Here is a 21,541-nt window from a genome sequence, read left to right on the forward strand (position 1 = left end):
GGCGGCGGTAGATATTGCAGAGGTTTGGGAAGTGCGCTTTTGACTGTTTCTTGTGCCAGTTAAATTTATTTCTTTTAATAACTGTGTTTTAACTTTTTCAGTAGACATAAGAGAGGCTCACAAAGGACTTTGTCTCTTGCCTCTGGGATATAATCCTGTCATCCCAACTGGCTACCAGCTGCAAGCTGCAATGAGCTAAACTTTCCTACAAATTGCTAGTATTAATCTCTGTGTCCTGCTTTTAACTGTGCCTTCCTGGGGGGCAAAAAAGAAAAAAGAGAAGAAGCAATCAGAATTGCTCTGCCAGGTTGGCTGGAAGCTCCTCTGAGCTCTTCCTGATCGCTCAAATCCGCAGAATCCGGCAAGGCAGAGCTCTAAAAATACAGTTACAGGTGGGCAAAGTGGGGCATCTGAAACGCAAAAGGATATGAAAAAGGCAGTTGTCTGATGGACTCGCAGGCTGGTTGCACGTGCAGCCCCTCATCATGGCAGCATTCGGTTTGTGCTTCTATTTGAGCCAGGCGTGAACCCAGGGGATGCAAAATACTTGACATTTCCATTAGTCTGAACAGCAGAAACCCCTTTCTTTTCAGTGTAACTGGTATCTGGTTTCATACTAAGAGTATCTTAGTAATACAGCTTGGGAAAATAGAACTAAGATTTTCAGGGTTTGCTCTTCTCTTAAATTTTGATTCCTTTCAGAGTAGGACAAAAATATAAATATTGAAAAGCACTTGAACTCTTAATTATTGATGATTTCTAAATTAAGTGAGCCTCATGGTTTGAAGTTTTGACATAAATGGTTAAAGTTTTTGTCTTGTCTTCTACACTGCGCTGCAGTATTCCCTTGTTTGCCTTCAAATGCACATCCCTAGATTTCCTAAGAGCCAAATTTCCCAATGTACTTGGGTACCAAAAGATGCAGGTTGATCAGTACTTTCATTTGCAAACCTGCCCAACTCCCACTGAAACCCGTGGAAGCTGAGTACTCCTCTGCTACACATCCAGTTAGTAACCCCAGTAAGCTGCATGTGCTTTGCAAACCCCCCCCCCCCATAAAACTCCGAGAAGTGTCCTGCGCAGAGTGCAGAAACCTCATTGACATTCAGTCAGCGATCAGCTGGAGCGAGGATTGCAATATTGGCTTTCTGGCCCTTTGCAAGCAAGTATGTTTGTAGGTCAGTATTTATTTAATGTGTCACAAGACTGGATCTCAGTTAACATTGTTTTTTTGTGATTACCCAGATTATTGCTTACCAGCCCTATGGGAAGTCGGTGGATTGGTGGGCGTATGGAGTACTGCTCTATGAGATGTTAGCTGGTCAGGTAAGAGCCACGGTATTGCTGCTCCTGTCTTGCAGAACGTACTCTGTCTCAGAGCCCAGCACTGGGATTATCTTACCTTCCCCATTTCTTCCAATATCAAATACAAGCTGCTTTTGCTCATATTCAAGACTGCTGGTGGCCTAATGGCCTCTACTGCGAGTCCTTGCCCCGTGCTGAGGTCGACTCCTCTCTCAGGAGGTCCATCCTCCACCCACCTGCAGCGTGCCCCGCTGCTCGGGTTCCCCAGGGGGATCTGCCGAGCTCGTCCCTGGGCCCTTCTGCATCCCCTGCGGAAAGCCAGCTTTGCTGTGGTGGCCACAGAAAGCCTGCTGAAGCATCACAGCCTTAGGGGACAAGCTTGTGGCCTTCCCTGCTAATACTATCTCTGCGTACTCCACGGAGGATATATTTAGGTTATAAGTTCTTTATAGTGCTCCCACACAATCAGGCACTACCTTTGAGTGTGGTTTCTTTGTCCTGAAATAATATTATAAATAGTCATCTTCAAAATTGAATGGGAGACACTTTAAGAGGAAAATGCATGTCAAATGGAAGAAACGCCATTCAGCTGTGTGAAACCACAGGATATAATAAGACTGTTTATATACTCCCCATTGCAGTTAAATCTCAGGAATACACTTTTTGTAATGTGTGTCCTAGGGCTAAAGTATGGGTCTCACCGCTTGAAATACACTTAGTTACAGAGCCCTTTTTCTGCATGGTTAATGAGATGCTGCTGTCCGAGTCACTGAAATAGAAAAACAACGCTGTATTGCGCTAAGTGGAAGGAAAAAAAACAACTTTAAGGAATTTTTTACTGTTTTGAATTGAAAAAGATTTATGCAAGTGGTATTTAGTGAGTGTTAGCTAGAAGCGTGCATTTCCTAAGCTTAAAAAATACGTTTTTAACAAATTTGTATAACAGTTTCCCTGCTAAATTGAGGTAGACTTTTTAAAGATTTTCAGCAAGTGAAGTTGTTAAAATTTACAGTGTGTGCTGCAAATACTAGGCATCTGAGTGCTTTTGCAAAAACAAGATTTACCGGTAGCTGAGACTTAAGCAGGTCCCGCAGGCGATGTCCTGGGGCACTGTGCCCATCTCCTGTGTTTAAAGGCGAAGCGCAGCCCTTCCTGGTGACACAGTCTCGCCCTCCGTGAAGCAGTGTCCACAGCCACGTCTTACAAAACACATGACATGGGGAATGGCTGTACCTTAACACAGGGTCATTAGAAGTGACAGTGCCCAGACATTTAAAATAAGTTTGGCTGCCTGGTGCACAGTAACTTCAAATACGGGTTAAAAAATATCATAAACTCATTAAAGATAATCCTGCCCACTTTTCATTAACCTGGCTGCCATGGGGAGGGCAGAAGTGGATTTTACTCCTTAGTTTCTGTCAAAGACTGCTGAACACTGAACTAAGACCAGCAAGCTGCAGGTGGCTGGAAATTTGGCATTGGCTGGAGTAGGGGGCAGGTCCCACTGCTGCGTTCCTGTCTCCGTGGGCATCCGTGATTGACTGCTGCTGGAGGCAGGTTGCTGGGCTAGACAGGCGTTTGCTCTGACCCAAGATGGCCAAAGTGTCGTCATGCCATTTCATAAAAAGTGGAGAATTAAAGAATAATAATAATAATTCACCTGCAATTTATTTTTTAACAGCCTCCATTTGATGGAGAAGATGAAGATGAACTTTTCCAGTCCATAATGGAGCATAACGTTTCCTACCCAAAATCACTGTCCAAAGAAGCTGTCTCTATCTGCAAGGGGGTGAGAAAAATGGTTTTTCATCACAGGGTTTCTTTTCAGCAATATAAATCAGACATAGTATTTCTAGGTGCATCTTCTGTCAGGCTCTGTTAAGCTATATTGTGATATGACAGTCATCATTCGGTGTCACAGGTAAGTATTCAGCTGTTCCCTCTTTGCATGCTTGTTCTATGGTAAGAATAAGTGGCAGAATCAGAGGCTGCCAAATCCAAAGCGGAATTTGGAAGCAGGGTGATGGTGTGATGAGATTTCTCAGCACTCTGGATACTGGACAAGAGCCGTGTCTGTGTGCCTAATCACGGTAGCAGGTTAAAAACTTAGTAAGAATCATTTTATAATGTAGGCAAAGATGAAGCTATGTGATAATCTTTAACATAAACACAAGGAAATTATGGGGAAGTTCTCACCCAGTTATAACCTGTGTGACCTAAAGTTCATCTCTTGTTCTAAGTTAATTTTTTTTTCAAGGAAAAGAATAGATTTGATTTCAGAGGATTAGCTCAGAAAAAAAAAGAATTCATACTCCATATGAATCCCTGGAGCGTCTCAGTTCTGCAGCTTTTCCAAAATACGATCTATAAAGTCTTACTTTGATGTCTTAGGGTGAGAAAATATCAGTGCGCTTACAATGTCAATTAACTTGGCGTTTACTTTCTTCCTTTCACTTGCAACTGTATAGGAAGTATTGTGCATAATCTGATATTAATCCTTTAAGGCAAAATCATCAAGAAAAAGCTGTTTAGACCAAGAGAATACAAGATTACTCTAATTTTGGAGTTTAACCTAATGTAGACATGCTGGTTCTGGCCAACAAAAACTAAACATGTTATGTTTTTCTAAAGTACACATAGATTGTATGTTTGTTGTGAAAACCGTATATTCAAACAGTTTATACACAAGCGGTGTATCCAGAGTTTGAGCCTGATCTAATTGCCCTGCTCTGTGCTCCTCTCTGCTGCTGGGACTCTTCTGCTGGCACATTGCACACGGGGAGTTCAGACGGTTGTAACTGCGTTGCGCCACCAGCTGTAGGGTCAAGTCTCTGCGATACGACACATTTGAGGTCTGCGTTAATCTAACAAAGTAACTCCAAACTTCGGTCAGCGTTGCACCCGAACTGCACCAGGGTGAGCACGCGGCTCGGCTGCTTCTGACACCGGGAGCCGGCGGCCACGCAGCAGCCCGGGGCGGGCGTATCGCACCCCTGCGTTGCTGACACGGAGGTGGCTCCTGGACACTGCTGTTGCCCTGATTCACGCAGCAAGTGCAGTAAATTTGGAGCGCGGTTAATACTGCTAGAATCATTATTCACATTTTCCTCCATCACCTGCTGTCAAAGCAAATGTTTTAGAAATGTTAACAAAAATAGCCGGAGTTGTTATTAAATTGAAGACTGATGTGGTCCTATCCCAGTGCACGGTCTACTCCTGAAGTCTGCTTAGAGATCTTTTGTTTTTGTTTCAAACTTGGAATGTGATCAAATGAACATTTGGAGGGTGGCTAAGCGACTAAAGCTGTTCAGCTGAGGTTCTAAAAAGATGTTTTAAGGTATCACTCCTAACATCGTATTAATCTTATGTAACATGTAAAAGAGCTTTAGAAAGTCCCCATAATACTGGAACTGAGCGCTGAAGGCTACATTGCTCAGTTCCTAATGCATATATCAATTGACAGCCGATACTCTGAGGAGCTTGCTAATTAGGGAGCTTCAAAGTATGCAGTGCAGATGCTGCTTTTTTTTTTTTTTTTTTCCTCCAAATGTGCTTTGTCTATGCAGCTGGGTTTAGTACTGACCGTGATGGCATTAAGAATGCGAGAGAGGAAACGCAGATTAGATATTGTCAGCTTGGTGCCAAGAAATTGCAGGCTCTGTAATGAGGTGTCCTGAACATGCCCAGAAAGATTAAAGGAAGGGTGTACTTCATACAACTTTAGTATAATGGAATTTATTAAGTTTAATTGATTGTAGAGGCAGGGCAGAAGCTGTTCTGGAGATGTATAAGACTGAACTGGGAGACCAAAGGTGAAATGCAGGAGTGGATCTGCAGCGAACCAGGATGAGCCCAGCATCCACCGGCCAGCACTGGACGTTGCTAGCCTTTGCCCAAGAGAAAACTTCCACGGTGCAGCCTCTACTTTTGCTGCTGACATGCAGTGATCAGACAGTAAAATTAGTCTTCAAAAAAAAAATAATTTTAGCTTTTCATAACATTTTTATTACCAATTTGCATCTCAAGGAGAGGAACATTAACTCTGCAATCTGTGGCAAGGTCTGTCACGCTGTCACTGCAGCATTACGTTTACTCATTTGGTGTTTTCTTCCTTGATAGCTAATGACTAAACATCCTGCAAAACGCCTTGGCTGTGGCCTTGAAGGGGAAAGGGACATCAGGGAGCATGCTTTCTTCAGGAGAATTGACTGGGAAAAGCTGGAAAACAGAGAGATTCAGCCACCTTTCAAGCCTAAAGTGGTAAGTGAGGTGCAAAATATTCCCCTGGCTAAATGTGTTGTCCGCTGTCGTGCTTTTCCATGGGGTGAGATTAAAGCTGGCTTGGTGGTGCTGCAGATCCGGGACACTTCTGAAATTAGGCGTTTTGGTTATAGAAAGCCAGTCCATAAATCCGTTAATGCTTTTGCAACGTGTAGCGTAACCCAGGGTCGTTTGCTCCTTGTCAAGATGTCTCACTGCGTTGTGCCTCCTGCCTGAACATCGATGCGCTGCCTGAGAGGCTGAACGTGGGGAAGAGTGGCATATTCCCATCAACCACCTCAGGCACATAACAAATTAAGTTCCCAGCTGTCTCCTCTGCACAGTGTAGATGTCATCTACCTTTAGTAGATGACTAAAGCTATTTAAATTATTAGGCTAGATTTCCTTCGTGGTGGACTACACTGCACAAGTTTGTATTTCCCATCTTAGAGTGAAAACCCAAATCTGCTGAACTTGCAGGAAAAAATACAGATTTTTTTCTCCATCCATTTTCAAAGAAAAGATAGAAACAGTTTCCTGTAGCGGCAGTTAAACCTCCTGCAATTCAATCTGATTTGTTTTTAATGTTTATTACTGTTTTGCACATACATATCCATAGGAATATTTTAGAAAGCCAGATAAGGGAAAAGATGCCTTTCCTGCAAGAACTGCTTGTATAATATAATTTGAAGAACTGTCCTTGTTGATACAGAGTTTCTTTCAGCATGTTCCATACTTTGTGGACATGCAAAGAAAAATATTGGATACAAGAACAAAAGTTTTCAGGAGCAGCTGTAAATTGTTATGCCCTAGCATTGAATCTTTCTGCTATAACGCTTGCATTGTTTCAGCTGCGAAGCTGCGATGTTGCAGGTGTAGAGTCACTGGTCTGTGCACTGACTATTTATCAGTGCAGACATGGTAGTGTGGAATTGCAAATTAATGAACAGAGGGAGGACACTAACCAATGGCAAAATATATTCATCTCTTTTTGTGCGCAGATGACTCTTGTTCACATCAACAAGAGGGGAGTTGTGTACCAAGAAGAGTGTTTTGTACTGCTGAAACTCAGCCTTCTCATATGCTATGAATTTTGTGCACAAGACCGTGTAAATACATAAAAAAAGAGAGAGTAGTGCTACCTCAGCTGGCCCAAGAGCAGTCAATCAGGAGAGTTGCACTTCTTTAAACAATGTTTTATGTAAAATTTTTCATTACATGCCTTTTGTGGCAAAATTAAAGCCGACAGTAAAGCACATCTACCTTCTCAGCTGTAAATGTTATTTAAAGAACTGAGTGCTTAAAAGTAACATCAGCACGCAGACACTAAAAGCTTGAAATATAGCCTGGATCCATCGTAACACCTTTGGTTGCACATTATGGCCTCTATGCAGAACAGCTGCGCTGGTTCGCTGTGGTTGTTCATGATTTGTTGTGTTTATACAGGCTGCTAATAGAATATACACAGGGAGTCCAAGCATTCACATGAAGCCTAACTTTCTCAAACAAAAATCATTTAAAATCCAAGTCTGATATTTTTATACCCTTTTGTAACTAGTTTAGCAACGTATTGTGATTGCTGATTCTGTTTCTATTGATTTTAGAAAGCATAAAGCACAAGAACCGTAATCTATTTGTAGAGGTGGACATAGTTATGGAGTTTTTGTTTTCTTTCAGAAAACCTTGCTAGATGCATCTGCTCTAAAGAGTATGTTGCTGCAGGACTAATCCCTAAGTCCCAGTGGACTTAAGCATTAGGTATCTAAGTTCCTTAGCTTTCACCTAGGTTTAACTATCTCAAATGCTTTATTAATCTTAGGAGCATCTGAACACCTAAGATAGATACGGAAAATTTTACCCAAAGTTACCCTCTGTGGTATAGAGCCAGTGTAGTGGGGTATCTTACATGCTATAAAAAAACAGTTAAATAATTCATTTCAGATTTTTAGTGTGGAAATACTTGCAAAACTGTATTTGCAGTCACAAGTAACATTATTGAGTTAAAGATGGTGTTTGGCCTTACACTGTGTAATTGCACACCGCAGTATTTGGCTTGATGCACAGAAGGTGCTAAGTACATACACTGTATTGGCCAAGCAGCAGCATCCTAATAAGGACATTGCAGAATAAACTATTAAAAGCAATTTGTATACAATTTGCTTAAAAGTTCACAATCTGAGACACATTTTTCACAATGAATAAAGCACAAATGCTCTATAAATAACCTGTTCCCTTCCAGACTGACATTTCACAGGCTCTAGCTGTGATAAGCTGATTGCTTATCTTGGTAAAAAGTTCATTTTACTTGTATTTGTGAATGTAAGAGTTGTATGAGTCATATATTTTCAATTCTGCTTTACTACTGCATCAACACTCACAATAACAACTTTAAAATGAAGAAAAATACGTAATTGAAGATGCAAAATTTTTGATAAAGGATTACATTCAAACAAAAAAATCACTATATTTCACACAAGCTAATTTTCAGCTCTACTGCTCTAAGCAATAGTGGGATCTAAAGGAGTCAGGAACTGCAGTTTTAATATATGGCTCATCTGAGGAGCTTCTACTTGCTGGAAAAAACAGCCAGGCATAATTTTATGGAAGCATGAGATACATTTGTAAAACACCGTTTTAGTAAAATGTCTTCCCAGTAAAAAATACCCCTTTTGTTGCTGCTTTGAATTGACTGTATTGCCTCCAGACAAATTTGAGTGTTAATTTGGAGGTGCATCAACTTTCATTCAAGTGATGAAGAGTTTTACCCTGTGTCAAAGTTCAACTCTGTCCGTTCTTGTTCTCCAGAGATTTGGATTGGCTTCAGTGGGCAGCAAGGTATTCGGTGAGCACCCTGGGTGACGAAAGCAAACTAACATTAGCCTTTAACCCGTTGAAGTGTCCCTCTGCTTGTGCTTTCCAAGACTGAGCACGCGGCCTTTTGTGAGCGCTGCGGTCGCAGACCTGAGCATGCGTTTTTCATCTGAAGTATAAAACAAGTTGTGCCTAAAGCAGCAGAAGTTCATTGTGGCTCAGACTGGATGGCATGTCCAAGTGCAGAATACGCCAGTGCTTTGCAAGAAGACTGGAAAGTTTAACTGAGCTGTTTTTAAGATAGCATATGAGCTACACACATCTCACGCTTGAATTCCCTTAATGCCCCCTTTCCGTTTTTCTCCTATAAATTCCCAGTTTTTGTTCATGTTAGATCAGTTCTGAAAAATCAGTGCTAATATTGGCCTTTTGTGTGAGCTATCTTCTATCCTTATCATCAGACTATCTAGTCTGAAGCTAGTAGTGTACTGAAAAATTGCCCTTTAAATCTGATTGCAGACCTGTTCACTAGCATAAATATTCAACAGTGCAGCTATCCTTTAGAGATGGACAGAGAGGAGTCACATACAATGGGAAGAAGCATTCACCGTATTTATCATACACACTTTGTTCTATGAACTGTTGTACTAGATAGTTTTGAAATAAGCAGATTTTTCCTTCAGACCTCTCTCTAACATTCAATGTCCATTTTTTCCCAAATAGGTAATCTTTCTACCCAAGATAATTTCATTCTGCTCCCACCTTCATCCTTTTTTCACTTGCCTCTAATCATACTTCGCTGCCTTTCAAGTGTTTTCTGCATTACTCAAAACTATCCCTCTTGCAAACCTGATTTCTTCTGTTTTATATTCTGATTGAATTGTGTTCAATGTGTAGCTGCGTACATAACCACGCTTCTCAGCTGGGCTTCAGGAGATGACATGTCTCTTCTCTTAGACAAGAAAGACGGAAACCAGTGATAGCACGCGCTGTATCATGGACCCGTTACCAGGATGCATTCCCTGCCCCGAGTTTCTCCCTGGCCAGGCAGCTGGGGCTTGCTGGAAAGTTGGTGATTTAGTTCTGGGCAAAGAGGAAGAAAGTAACTTCCTTAGCATTGTGGCTGACATCAGGGAGAGTGCGTGGTGGCCCGGAGGTTAGAGCAGGGATCGCAGACGCCGCCGTTGGCCCCTGGGATAACGTGCAGAGGGCGGCAGGCGGCCGTGCCCGCGCCTGCCCGTGAATCCCTGCTCCCGCAGGGCTCTGCAGGCGTGCCGAGCACTGCGCTCCGCCTCCCTGTGCCTGGCTTTCTCCAGAGAGTCGGTCTGTCCAGATGCCTCCGCTCCAACCCTATAAAACTGTCCATCCGTGTTTACGACTTCTTACGCTGATGTTGTCTGCGAGGAGACCCAGCTTTTCTGTACCCGACGCAACTTGATTTTGTTTCGCTTCATTTTGCGTGGGACTGAAGTGTGATTTGGAATAAACGTCCCAAGGAACTAAGTATTTGATTTGAAAATTCAGTGTTATAATTTCAGTAATAATGATTATATACCCACATACTTGCGCACATACACATATATGTAAAACTGTTCATAATTTTCCATGCATTATATTCAACTTTAGCTTGTATTTTTAGTACACAAAATATTTCCATTAGTCAGATCTGTCTCATTGCTCTCCTACATCAATGTTAGGCCAGTGTAGCTCTGCTAAAGTTTATGGATTAACAGGAGATGCATAGGTTAATACAGTGAAGAATCAAAGCCTATAAATGAATTTTGTTAAGCTTTCTGCAGATTGTGAAGGAAACAAAGTAAACCCATAAAGTTAATTTTGCACTGTAAGGTTTTAAGAAGGATCGAGCAGTTTGACAGATAAAGTATCTCTTGCCAATACATGTCCATAAAAACATTGTCTCATCTCTTTATCTCAGGAGTTCTGAAGCCTCTTTACCTCCTCACCTCAAGCTGATCGAAGATATTCCAACTCTGCTTTTCATCAGAATTCACACATTAGAATTTCTGTGTTTGCTTGACTTTTCTTTGTTAAAATCTCAGAAAAGAAAATTGTATTCTAACTACTCATAAAACATGTGGGACAATCTTATATTTATGCTGAGAATTTTCCAAAAGATCAAACTGCTGATGTATTGCTTTTTTTTCTCTCTTTTTTTCTTACAGTGTGGCAAAGGTGCTGAGAACTTCGATAAATTCTTCACGCGAGGACAGCCTGTGTTAACCCCTCCGGATCAACTGGTCATTGCTAACATAGACCAAACGGATTTTGAAGGATTCTCTTATGTCAACCCCCAGTTTGTACACCCCCTTTTACAAAATGTAGCGTGAAACAGCAAAACAGGAACAAGGGGGAACGGTCCATAACCCTAGAATTTTTAGGCCTTTGCCTTGTTGATTCCATTTGGGCCTGAAAATTGTGGGGTTAAGAAGCCTAAGATGGGGGATAGGTCACTAATTCAGGATTTTGGCTTTGCAACTGAGATGTTACATTAACAGGAGATAAAGTAGTATACAGTGCCCATTTATTCTGCTAGAAGTTACCACTGACTTGTCTAAAGTTTACCCTTTTTTGGTACGTTATATATTTTTGTAACTTCCACTAAGCTTTTGCTCCCTTTTCCACTCTGCTATGTTAGAAATAGTCTAATATTGATCTAGAAAAACCACCACCTTGAATATTTAGTCCCCAAACGCAGATGCCATGAGATAGGAGCACAGGGCCCGGAGGGAGCGCTCCTCCTCCTGGTCTTCCCGGGGACTTCAAGAGAGCAAGAGCACAAGCGACCACAATGGAGTCATCACTGGGCATTGCAAAAAATCATTGAAAACAGTTGCTTAAAAATATGACAGGAACAAGCTGGTGGGGGGAAGTGGTGGTGAGGGGGAATAAAATCAAGGTAGCCCATGAGGCAACACCTAATCCTGTAAGCAACACCAAATTTAAACTAACTTCAGCAGTGGCCAGATCAGTAGGATCTATGCTAAGTAGCATGTGATAAACTCAAGGGTGAAATTCTGTCTTTAATAATAATAATAGTAATAATTATAATAATATTTTTGTGAATTTTAATCTCCATGAGATTATTGTGTGATCCAGGGTGCCATTTTTTGTTCAGTTAATTTAATTTACACCACTCCTCAAGTTTACTGTTAGCCAGTTCTACTAATACCAATATTTTACTATGAAATTTGTTAACCTGGAATGTAAAACAAAGCTGTAAACCCTTAAATCTTATTTACATGGTTTTATTTATAGGCTGCAATATAGAGCAGTAAATGAAAGAAGGCATTATATATAGTAAATTAACAAAAAGTGCAGCCCCAAGTGACTTCCTGATTTCTCCAGAATAACTCATGCATATCGGGTGAGAATTAGTCCTAAAATAATCTATCTTAATTTAGAACACTTGGGGCTGTTGAATAATGAAGCCTGAAAGAAGCAGCACCTAACAATTGTTTTATTGGTAGAAGGGAATTTAATACATTTTACATATGCTTCATGCAATGAATTTTGCATGTTTAGTAATAACTCTTAATAATAAGGGTTAATAAGAAGATCTATATTATTGACGTAATCGTATCAAGCATAAAGAGTATTATAAAAATTTTATAAAACAAATTGAGCTTTATTTGTGAAAGTTCTTGTTCTAAATGACATTATAATTTAGGTTTAGCTAAATGTTTCATTGCTATTGTTTTGTTTTTTATTTTAGTTCTTGGATATTGTTAATGGCTTATGGTATAATTGTTTTTTTTAATGTAGATCTACTTTTAAACAATAATTGCTACCTGCAGGTTTTATACAAGTTTCAATCAGGCTATCATTTCACATCTGCTTATTGCTTACAGAGAAGGAAATATGCTTTATTTGCAATGATGAACACTGTAATCAATGCAGTCTTTTCCTCTGCTATCACTTAGTTTAAAAAAATTTGATACTTCCTCTTACGACTTACCAGAAGATACTAATTCAAATACCAGTAAATATTTTTGTGCATATTTTGGTTTTGTTACAGCATGTAAAATAGTAGTCAGTGCATTTTCCTTCTCTTTCCCTTCTGCCTTGCTAATGTTAGCAGCCATGGGCACTTTTTGTCTGTCAGATGTGCATGGCAATGCCGGAAGCATGACGCCTCTATCGCTGCATGCAGACTGATTACAGTTTTTCCAGCATGTAAACATATTCAAAGTAAGATATTTGCCATAAAAGACTTAAATTTGTACTAGAATCTGTAACCAGGAGGGAGGGTCAACTTTCTAATCTTTTGTTATAATAAAACCTCTAACCTGTGCCAAAGATCCTGTTAGAAAGGTCCCGTCCTGCGAAGCTGCAGTCGTGAGAACAGCCCTGGCTGACGGGAGCGACCTCCGTGGCCGCGGGGGGACTGCCACTGCCTTTGGGTGAGCTGCTGTTGGATGCCCACGGTGACTGTGCAGTGCTTTTGCACCTGCAGCGCCTTCAGAAGCCATATTTTTGGTGCATAGGACCTGTTATTTGCAACACTCCGGAAATCTGACTTTCTCCCAGTGATAGTCCTGTTGCAGCCACGGCTCTGCAAAAGGAGCATCTCCATGGGTCAGAGTGATCCGATCTTAATGCAGGTTCCTAGGAATAAAATAGACTGTTCTAAGGCATGAGAAAAATACAGTTGCTTATAAGGGGCATTTACCAAGAAACAAATACTCAGATTGTTGCCTAAATAAACAACTCAAAATTTAAAAAAAAATTAGGGGTAAAATTTTTAAAAAGTCTGTGTCAAATATCAGCCAAGTCTGGAAGTTAATTTTCTTGTTTGTATATTATATACCTTTAAAGTTGTGGATATTCACCATAAAGCATGTGGACGTGTACAGCATTTCATGACTTTTTACCTTTTTCTAAATATTACTAGCCTGCCATAGTTTAGGAATATCAGGGTATCACACTATAGAACATAATAGATTCAACAGATGACTTAGGCTCAGATTTTTAATAAATAAGGGGCTCTCAAGTTAGTAAGTAAATCTACTGGGAGCAGGCATTATAATGTGCTTTAAGAATGAAGTGAAGAAGACACTTTTGAAAGGGAAAATACAGGGAGAAGCAGCAGAGCACGAGTTTCAGAAGTATGGGGTAGAGCTAAAACAAGCCCGAAAGAGGCAGGAGAGAAAGCCGGCAGGCAGCATGAACCGCCCTGGTTTTGAGGAGGAGATAGGAATTGTAGAGCAAAGCCCAGTTCTAGGTGGTTGGTGTTGACACACCTGGGACAGGCCACACTGTTCCTACCGGAGCCCAAGGTTGAAGAGCTGGGCTGACATCGGAACTGAGCTGCTCGTTTTATGGCTACTTCCCACAAGTAGTTTCTTAGGCACCTGTGTGTGTTCTGCAGGTTTTCTAAGGTTGAAGCAGGATTTGCTCTTTCATGTTGTTACCTCAAATTCCTGTGCTTGGGAGATCTCACGTCTTCTGTAGGTGTGTAGGTAAGGCTTACTAAAAGGTACCGTGAACTCATTGATCCTGCGAGAACAAGACAAGATTGCATAAAACAGGTCAAATGGGACTGAATGTTTGCGTTACTGTTTGCCTAACGCAGTAGCTTGCATGTGACTGCTGACACTTGGACCAGCCCTTGAAAGAGAACTCAAAAGTGCACTGGTGGTTTGTTTATCGCGTGGAAATTTATCATAGCAAGTAAATCCTTAAGTATCCAGCAAGCATGCTCGTAATTTTTTAATACAGGAATTACTTATATAAGATTATTCACAGATCCGGCTTCCTCGAGAACATTTATTAACAGAGAAGGAGGCATTAGAAGTGCTTTTCTTTCACTTTTCTTCAATAGCAACAGTAATCCTAACACCCGCATTTTTACAAAGATTGCTAAAAGTGAAGTTGAAAATTGTTTGATACTGAAGCTGGGGTGAAAGTTTGGGGAACTGTCTTGTACAACCCCACATACGGTCAAGTCCGAGGTGCTTTCGGCTCATGAGTACACACCGTTCCCTTCCAAAGGAGAACCGAGCACCCGGCGTCTCTGCAGCTATCAGAGTGCAGAGAGGATGCCCAAAAATTTTAGGTGTCGGTACATTTGTACCAACTGAGTTGGGGGGAAACAAATGCTCAGAGGACTTGGAGAGTTTGGTAAAAGTTTAGTTTTCTGTAGGATTTGAATTGTTTAGAAAAAGTTTTGTATTCATAAAGCTAACCTAAAATCTCATGGAATTAAACAGTGTTCTGGTTTCCCTCAAATTAAAAACCACCTCCCCAATACTCTTCAATACTGCTTTTCTTTTAAGCTACTTGCTGTGTTGTTTTTAAGATAAAAGTGATGTGTCATTTCATGATTCGTTAGAAACTGCTCACACTTTGTAGAGAGAAAGTTCTGTTTCTCAGGCTAAAATAAAAGGACAGCTGCGTTACAAAGTGAGCTGGGCAATCCGAAATTTCTTTCTTTTAACGGAGTGAGTCCATTTCCTGCAAAGGACATGTATCAGTGTGTGGACACATATAAGTGGCCTAAAGGCCACTTAAAACTTCCCCGCTGTTTTCAGGAATTAAGAGAGACTTACCTGGTTCCTAGGTCCAATGATTCATTATCAGGGCACTATTTTGGGAGCGTTTATCCCCCATCGGGTCGCCACAGCGGGCCATGGGAGCCGGGAAGTGAGCACGGGTTACGGTGCAGCCCGGCGCCTGCTGCCTCGACTCCTTGCTCTAAGCAGGGATTGCACGTGCATGAGGAGCAGAGAGCACGTTCCTATAATAAAATACTCCAACTTAACCCAGTTTAGAGGAGAAATGCGATGTGGATCTCTTATCCTTTGTACTTTACCAAAGCCTTATTGAATTTCCTTTTACAATCTGAAGAAAGTTGTTTTGGAAATCAGCTGTTAGTTTAAAAGAAACTCATCGTAGATAAAAGTTGGGGCTTTTGCAATCTGTCCCGTCTTTCAGGGTGAATTCAACTCCGTAACACTGAGCTCTTGCAAAATTAACAAGGGCAAGCGAGAGAGGAACTTGTTTTCTAGCAGGAAAGATAGCATGTCCAACGTTCAGGATTGAACTACACTGCTTGCAGAATGTGTTTTCTCGTTCAGTGCATCCAGCTGTAATTCCAGTTAAATGTAGGAGATGCATGCAGTGAGCAGAGGAAGAAGATCCTCCTTATGAAACAAAATCATTGGAAAAACCAATAATAATTCTTTGATTTTAGTAGAAGGAGTACTTAGAGTGTTGGGTTTACAGTAGGCTTTCTGAGCTGCTACAGACCTCCTGGAAACACTGAATGTGATTTTCAGTTTTTTTAGTCATTAGCCTTCGGTTTTGTCTCTCTGTAAGTCTGAGTGTCAGCTGTAGGAAGTGTGTTAGGTGTGCTGTTCCGTAGGCAGACGCTGAGCTACAAAGTAGTAAAAGAAAAAAGTGTGTAGAGGTCAGATGCTCTTCCCTCTTTTACACTTACTGAGACTTCTACGTGCAGTTGAGGAACCCCATGTAAATGGAAGTCTTAGCAGGACTGATTCTTGTAGAGTGTGATTCTCTATAGCTAAATAAAGTCAGTACAGCTGAGTTTTAGTAATGTTTATACTGACTTCTTTTAAAAGAGAAGTGATACTCTTTATGCAGCTGGTCCATCCATGACAATTTTATTTGGTGGACAGTTTTCTCTTATTCCTGTGTCATATATCTACTTCTTCTCATTTGCTTGTGTGTGACACCATAATTGAAGTGTAACAGAAAATCACCACAGAAACTATGTTTTTTTTTTCTTCTGTTGAAGTTGGTTGACTCAAAAAAAATCAACAGACTATTAATAACTTCAAACAGTGAAGTGCAGGAAGAGTAAGAATAATAAAAACTGGTAATTGGCCCTAACCTGCTTCCGTTGCCGTTTCAGTACTGGATCGCCAGTTGGCTTTAACCGGGAAGCCTTGCAGACTAGCTGGTAGCAAGTCGAGCTGTCGAGGAGCAGCGTGGTGCTGCTGCCGCCGCGCGCGGGCCCTTCTGCTGCCGACTGCGGGCGGCACGCGAGCAGGCGGCGGTGGAGCCGTCCGCAGCCCTGGTCCCCAGGGGAGGCAGGTCTGGCCAAACGTACGTCCCGTCCTGCAGGGGACATTGGAAAATCTGCAGCTAGTGTTACGTTCTCTTTATAGCCATATGTAGGGGAAAGAAACATTTTATTAAAAGAATGAGTAGGGCTGATCTTTACAAATCTCTTCCCGTGAGCTGTTTGAATCAGTACAGCAGTTACTCAGCGGCAGCGTTACCTACTTCAGTTGCGCTGCGGCTCAGTCCTTCCGGAGGGGCGAGCGCGCTGGTCTGGGCCTTTGAAGGAGTCCAGCAGAGCCGCTGAACGCTTCGAGCTCCGCGTGCGCTTCGCTGCCTCGCCGGAGCCGAGGCTGCGGGAACCAGCGTCCGGCAGCCCCGTTTCGGCAAACATTAACGTGCCCGAGTCCGTTCCCGTTCAGCAAAACGTGTGAGTTTGTGCTCACCTTTAAGCAGCGCATCTTCGGATCGCGCAGAAGTGAAGGGAGGCCGCTGGCTCGGGGCGGACGCACGCTCTCGCGGTGGTCGCACAGGTCGAGTCTGCGGCTTGTTCCCCACGAAGCGTTTCACGCAGTCTTTCCGGTGCTGTTGGAATGAATGCAAGGAAAATCACTCGGAGGAAGCGAAGCACTGTTGCCTCTTTCAAAAAGTTTTAGTGCTATTCCTAAAACATGCAATTTTGCCATATAATACAGAACGCACCTGAAACAATTAAAATTGTTGTATGTTATGTTGGTTTAATCCATTCTCAAACACGGAGTAATACCACCTTGAACCCATTCAAACTTTTGAATATGACTTTAAGACTCCAGTTTATGAAGAGGAGAACATTATTTTCTTATCATTTATCTGCAAGATGCTACCAGAAAATGTGGAGAGGTCATTCACTTTTCAAAAAAACATTGGAAATACAGCGCGCAAGACTGATGTATAAATTGCTGCATTGTTCCTTCTCTCAATTCTTGATATCTTCAGTCTTTGTTTGCGTGAAATGCTTTTGTTAAATATTAACTGTAGTTTCCAAGCAAGCGTGCACAAATAAAAACACCGACCGTTTCTTTGTGGGAGCGTGGCGCGGCCGTAGGGAACGTCCCTCCGCAGCGGGAGCGACGGGGCGGCGCTTCTGCCCCGGCCCTGCGGCTCGTGGGCTCGCCGCCGCGACCGCTCGGCCCCCGACCTCGCTGCTCCCTCGTTCCAGCCGCTCGCAGGGGGAACTGTAACATTTTCTAATTCCCGTGGATAAAGCAAGAGAAAAACACACTTAGCTGGGGAGAAGATCTGTACGTAAGATCAATCTGCAAACCTACACAAGTAATGTAACCATACAAAGAAAATTAGGTGTGGAAGCATCCCCGGAAAACGCTCCCCGGGCAAAATCTTTCTTAGAGAAAGGTTTTGATGAGAGCGTCAAACTCGGCCCGCGGCCGCCGCGAAGGGCCGAGGGCCCGGCCGGGCCCGCGCCGGCGCTGGGGGGGCCCGGGAAATTCAGGCGCCATGGAGAGAATTTTTCAAAAGCATCCGACCGGCCCCGTTTTTGTGCTGGAGGAACAGTTTCCGTCAAAGGCCTTTTCTTTGGTTTGCAAGCTCGGCTGCTTGCGGTTCCAAGCAGGGAAGTTTATCTTCCGATTTTGCATTCTGCCCTCTGCCGCGTCCGTGCTTTATGATAAATACGGACCATCGGGGGCCAGGGTTTGCCCTGAAACACCCGTTTTATCGCTCCTAGCTGAGGACGGCGCCCGCCGGGCCCGCGGCCGAGGCCGGGCACCTCCCCTAGCAAAGGCTGCCGAGTTCCCTGTTTTGCCTGCTGTAGATCTATTTTCAAAACACTGAAAGCAATGCACAAATATTGTGACATCTGGACAGACGCGTTCTTTTTCTGCTGCTCTCCAAAACATACTGAATTTCATGCAAATTCATTACTTGGGTTATTATAATTTGCAGAAAAATCTGGCTAAATTTGCCCAAAGGACTGGCTGCACGAGGCAACGTTTTGGGGCTGCCGCGTGCTGTTCAGCTGGGGCCATGCGGGTGTTTTGGCGGGCTCAGGAGATGACCTGTTTGCAGTCTCAGCATCAGGGTCCCGCGGGAGGAGGATTTCTGCAAATCGGCCGGGGGGCAGAGCAGGAAAGCCTCCGCCGGGGGACGTCTCCCCTGGCAGCGTCACAAAACTGCCTCCTTCCCCAAAGCGCGACGAAACCCAGAGAAATGGGGGGAGCCAACGGGGAAAAGAGCCAGCTCCGAGCCTGGGCCCACCGCAGTTACCCACCAGGACCAGGTTTTTTGCTTTCTTTCCCGATTTTCCCAAAGGAGAAGGATAAAATACGGCAGCTCTCTTGGGGAAGTGAGTCAACACCGTCCCCAGGGATCTGCCGCTTTCGCTGGCGGGATGAGTGTCAGACACCGGCTGCCGCTTCCAGCGGTCCTTGCTGGTCCCTGACTCAGCTCCCGACGTGCCGCCTAAGGGAGATGTTGTCGCACAGGCTGATGAAGGGGGAAATAAAAGAAAAAAAATCCCAAAACAATTTTAAGTGCAATAGCCGAGGGAAAAAAAGAAAAAGAAAGAAAGAAACAGGATGAAAGTTGCTCAGAAGTGTTTTAAATTCTATTCTCACCTGACAAGGCAGGCAAACATCACCCGGCTCTGTTCCTGCCGCCTGGGCTGCGCAGCTCACATGCCCACCGCAAATTTTACTCCCCTTCGCAGGATCAGACCCACTCTCACAGCACAAAAGCTCAGCTGGAAGCAAACAAAATTTCAGCTGCTCTGAAAAGAAAATGGAAGTCCGGCTGTTTGCTGTGCTGGCGGTGGTCTTTTTAGTGTCATTTAGGGTATTTGACAGGTGTGGCTGTACCTTACAACACGCAGTGGAGGGCCAGTCTCCACCGCTTACAGTGAAGGACAGATGGGCTGTACTTACAGCAAGTCTCTGGTTTACTGCAAACTTCTCATTAAAACTATTTTTGAAAGGAGGTGGGTTTTTGCAGGCTGTGCACACCAGCTGATGCTTCCCGCATCAGGCTGCACAGCGGAAAAAAAAGTCTGCTAAAAAAATCCTAGCAAACTGGCACAAATCTGGGCTGCGAGATGGAGATGCAGAGGCAAAAGCGGCTCGGGGTTGCCGGCCCCGGCCCACGGCCCCCACGCTCCCCGCCAAGGAGGCCGCGCCTGAGCTGCCGGGAAATAGCAGGGATTTTCAGTGGCCGTCGCTTCTGCGAGATCGACAGTTTTATCCTCACCCACATTACAGTTTTATCCCTCGGCCTCGACCGTCTCCGCGCGTTATAAAGCTGCGTCCCGAGGCAGGTGAGCAGAGATGCTCGGGGCTTGGGGTGCGAATTTCCAAGGGTTTGTAGCAGCATTGCAGTTGTGGGATTTGCACGTGGATGCCTGTTTTCCAGGCACTATCCTTATTAGTAAACCTATTTTATTCTCTACCTTGCCACTTGCATGCTGGCTACAGGAATCATTGGTATTTGGGTCAGCCAGGGTACAAACCAGTTGTTTCTCAGCATATAAACCAAAGTTTGGTCCACATCTGTGTTATTTTTCTTTCAGCTTTGATCCAACCCTCTTTACTTCACTCCTCTATGCAGAGCACTTGATAAAAGGCAGTGCCCAGGGCAGGTGGACGTCCTGCTCCATATAAAACACTCCTCAAGCTATATTCACCTTCATTAAAGCTTCAGCGTTTTCAGTGACACCTCTGGAAACAGTCTTCTTTTAATAGGAAGGATTTGCTTCTCATACAAGTGTAACCATGCCTGAGACACTGATTAGGTGAGATTTCAGGAAAAAATCCATCAGAAATGTTTACAAAAGCTACAGGCAACAAGTGCAAGGGCAGAAGGAAGGAAAGAGCTCGGGCCAGCGATGAGACCATCCCGAGGCCCCTTGGATCTCTTCCTAGGCCTTTTGGGATAAGCCATTTAGCATTTTTGTGCCTCATTGAACCTAACATCATTAAAAGATTGGTAATGAATTTCAGTGCTGTATAAATCACATGGAAAACTATTACCCTCAACACAAGCATTATGAAGCTTTAATAATTAATGTCATCTAAACTGCTCTCCAAAACATGACCTTTCAAATCTGATTGCCGTGACCGGAGTCATTTCTCATGCTGCAAGCAGCCTGTTTCTTGGGCAGCAGCCGCAGCCCAAAGCGGTGCTGGCGCGGGCCTGGGCGGGTGCCGGGGGAGCCTGCGAAAGGCGACGAGCCCAAACCCGGGTTCCCAGCCCTCCCTGTTGAATTCATTTCAGCATGAAAACGGTAGCAGTGAGAGCAACCTTCATGCCAGCCTCTACTGTTGGTTTCTTCTTGTGGCAGGGCCCTGCCCACTCGCACGTTGGTCTCGGGCATTTAATCCGCTTCCAAAGCTCCCCGCTGTCCTGCGTGGGGCTGCACGGGCCGTATGCGCCCAGCAGCAGGGCGCAGCTTTCACAAGCTGAACGAAGCAATTAAGTGAGCTGCCAGGGCAGAAATCCTTAATTGGCGTTTCCTCGGCTTTCATTAGCCCAATTTAGAACGCATACGATCACAGAGTGTGTTTTATCTTAAATAAAGTATATAACTTCCGTTCACACGTGCGCTTTTGTTATTCTGTGAGTCAGAGCCTTTCAGGGAGGCTGTCTATGAAAGGCTTTGCACTTCTTTTTTTTTTTTTTTTTTTTTTGAAGCTTTCGCACAGCATGTGGGTGCAGAGATAAAAATAATGTTGCACCTCTCCTTGCACTTCCTCCTGAGCCGCTACCAGGGGGCTGTTCGCTGAGCAGTGGCTGCAGGCAGTGATGTGCAAAGAGAAATAACAGAAATAACTTCCGTGAGCTGCTGGGCTTTGCTTCGGGACCCAGCAGCTCACGGAAGTTAATCGCTTTAATTTAGTGATCGTGCAAGGTGGGAGTGGGGAACATCCCGCAAGAAGTGAGAGTGGCTGGTGTTTCCGCTTGGGTGTTTCGCAGCCTTCGTGAGCTGCCCCGGGGAGCTGCAGCTGCACCGGGGCAGCCCCGGCTTTGGTGGCCTCGAAGAGCCCCGCAGGCAGCACGTCCCCCCCCAACTGCGCGCCGGCTGCAGCTCACCGCCTCCGGGCTCCGGCTGCTCCTCAAGCCTTACCCCTGCCACGCT

The 21,541-nt window shown here is 43.7% G+C and overlaps 1 protein-coding gene across 3 annotated transcripts in view; it reads left to right on the forward strand.

Moving 5' to 3' along the window:
* PRKCA (protein kinase C alpha) overlaps positions 1-12,130 on the forward strand; it is a 147,389-nt gene extending 135,259 nt beyond the window's left edge. For 2 of the 3 annotated variants that reach the window (XM_062591383.1, XM_062591384.1), the window contains 4 exons: positions 1,246-1,326; positions 2,987-3,094; positions 5,425-5,565; positions 10,560-12,130. In XM_062591383.1, coding sequence (XP_062447367.1) covers positions 1,246-1,326; positions 2,987-3,094; positions 5,425-5,565; positions 10,560-10,724 — 495 coding nt within the window. In that variant the 3' untranslated portion in view covers positions 10,725-12,130. The remainder of the gene's footprint in view (positions 1-1,245; positions 1,327-2,986; positions 3,095-5,424; positions 5,566-10,559) is intronic. The other variant, XM_062591385.1, reaches the window with a different exon arrangement.
* The last annotated feature ends 9,411 nt before the right edge of the window (positions 12,131-21,541 follow it).

The sequence above is a fragment of the Rhea pennata genome, chromosome 19 (assembly GCF_028389875.1).
Source record: "Rhea pennata isolate bPtePen1 chromosome 19, bPtePen1.pri, whole genome shotgun sequence".
Taxonomy (NCBI): domain Eukaryota; kingdom Metazoa; phylum Chordata; class Aves; order Rheiformes; family Rheidae; genus Rhea; species Rhea pennata.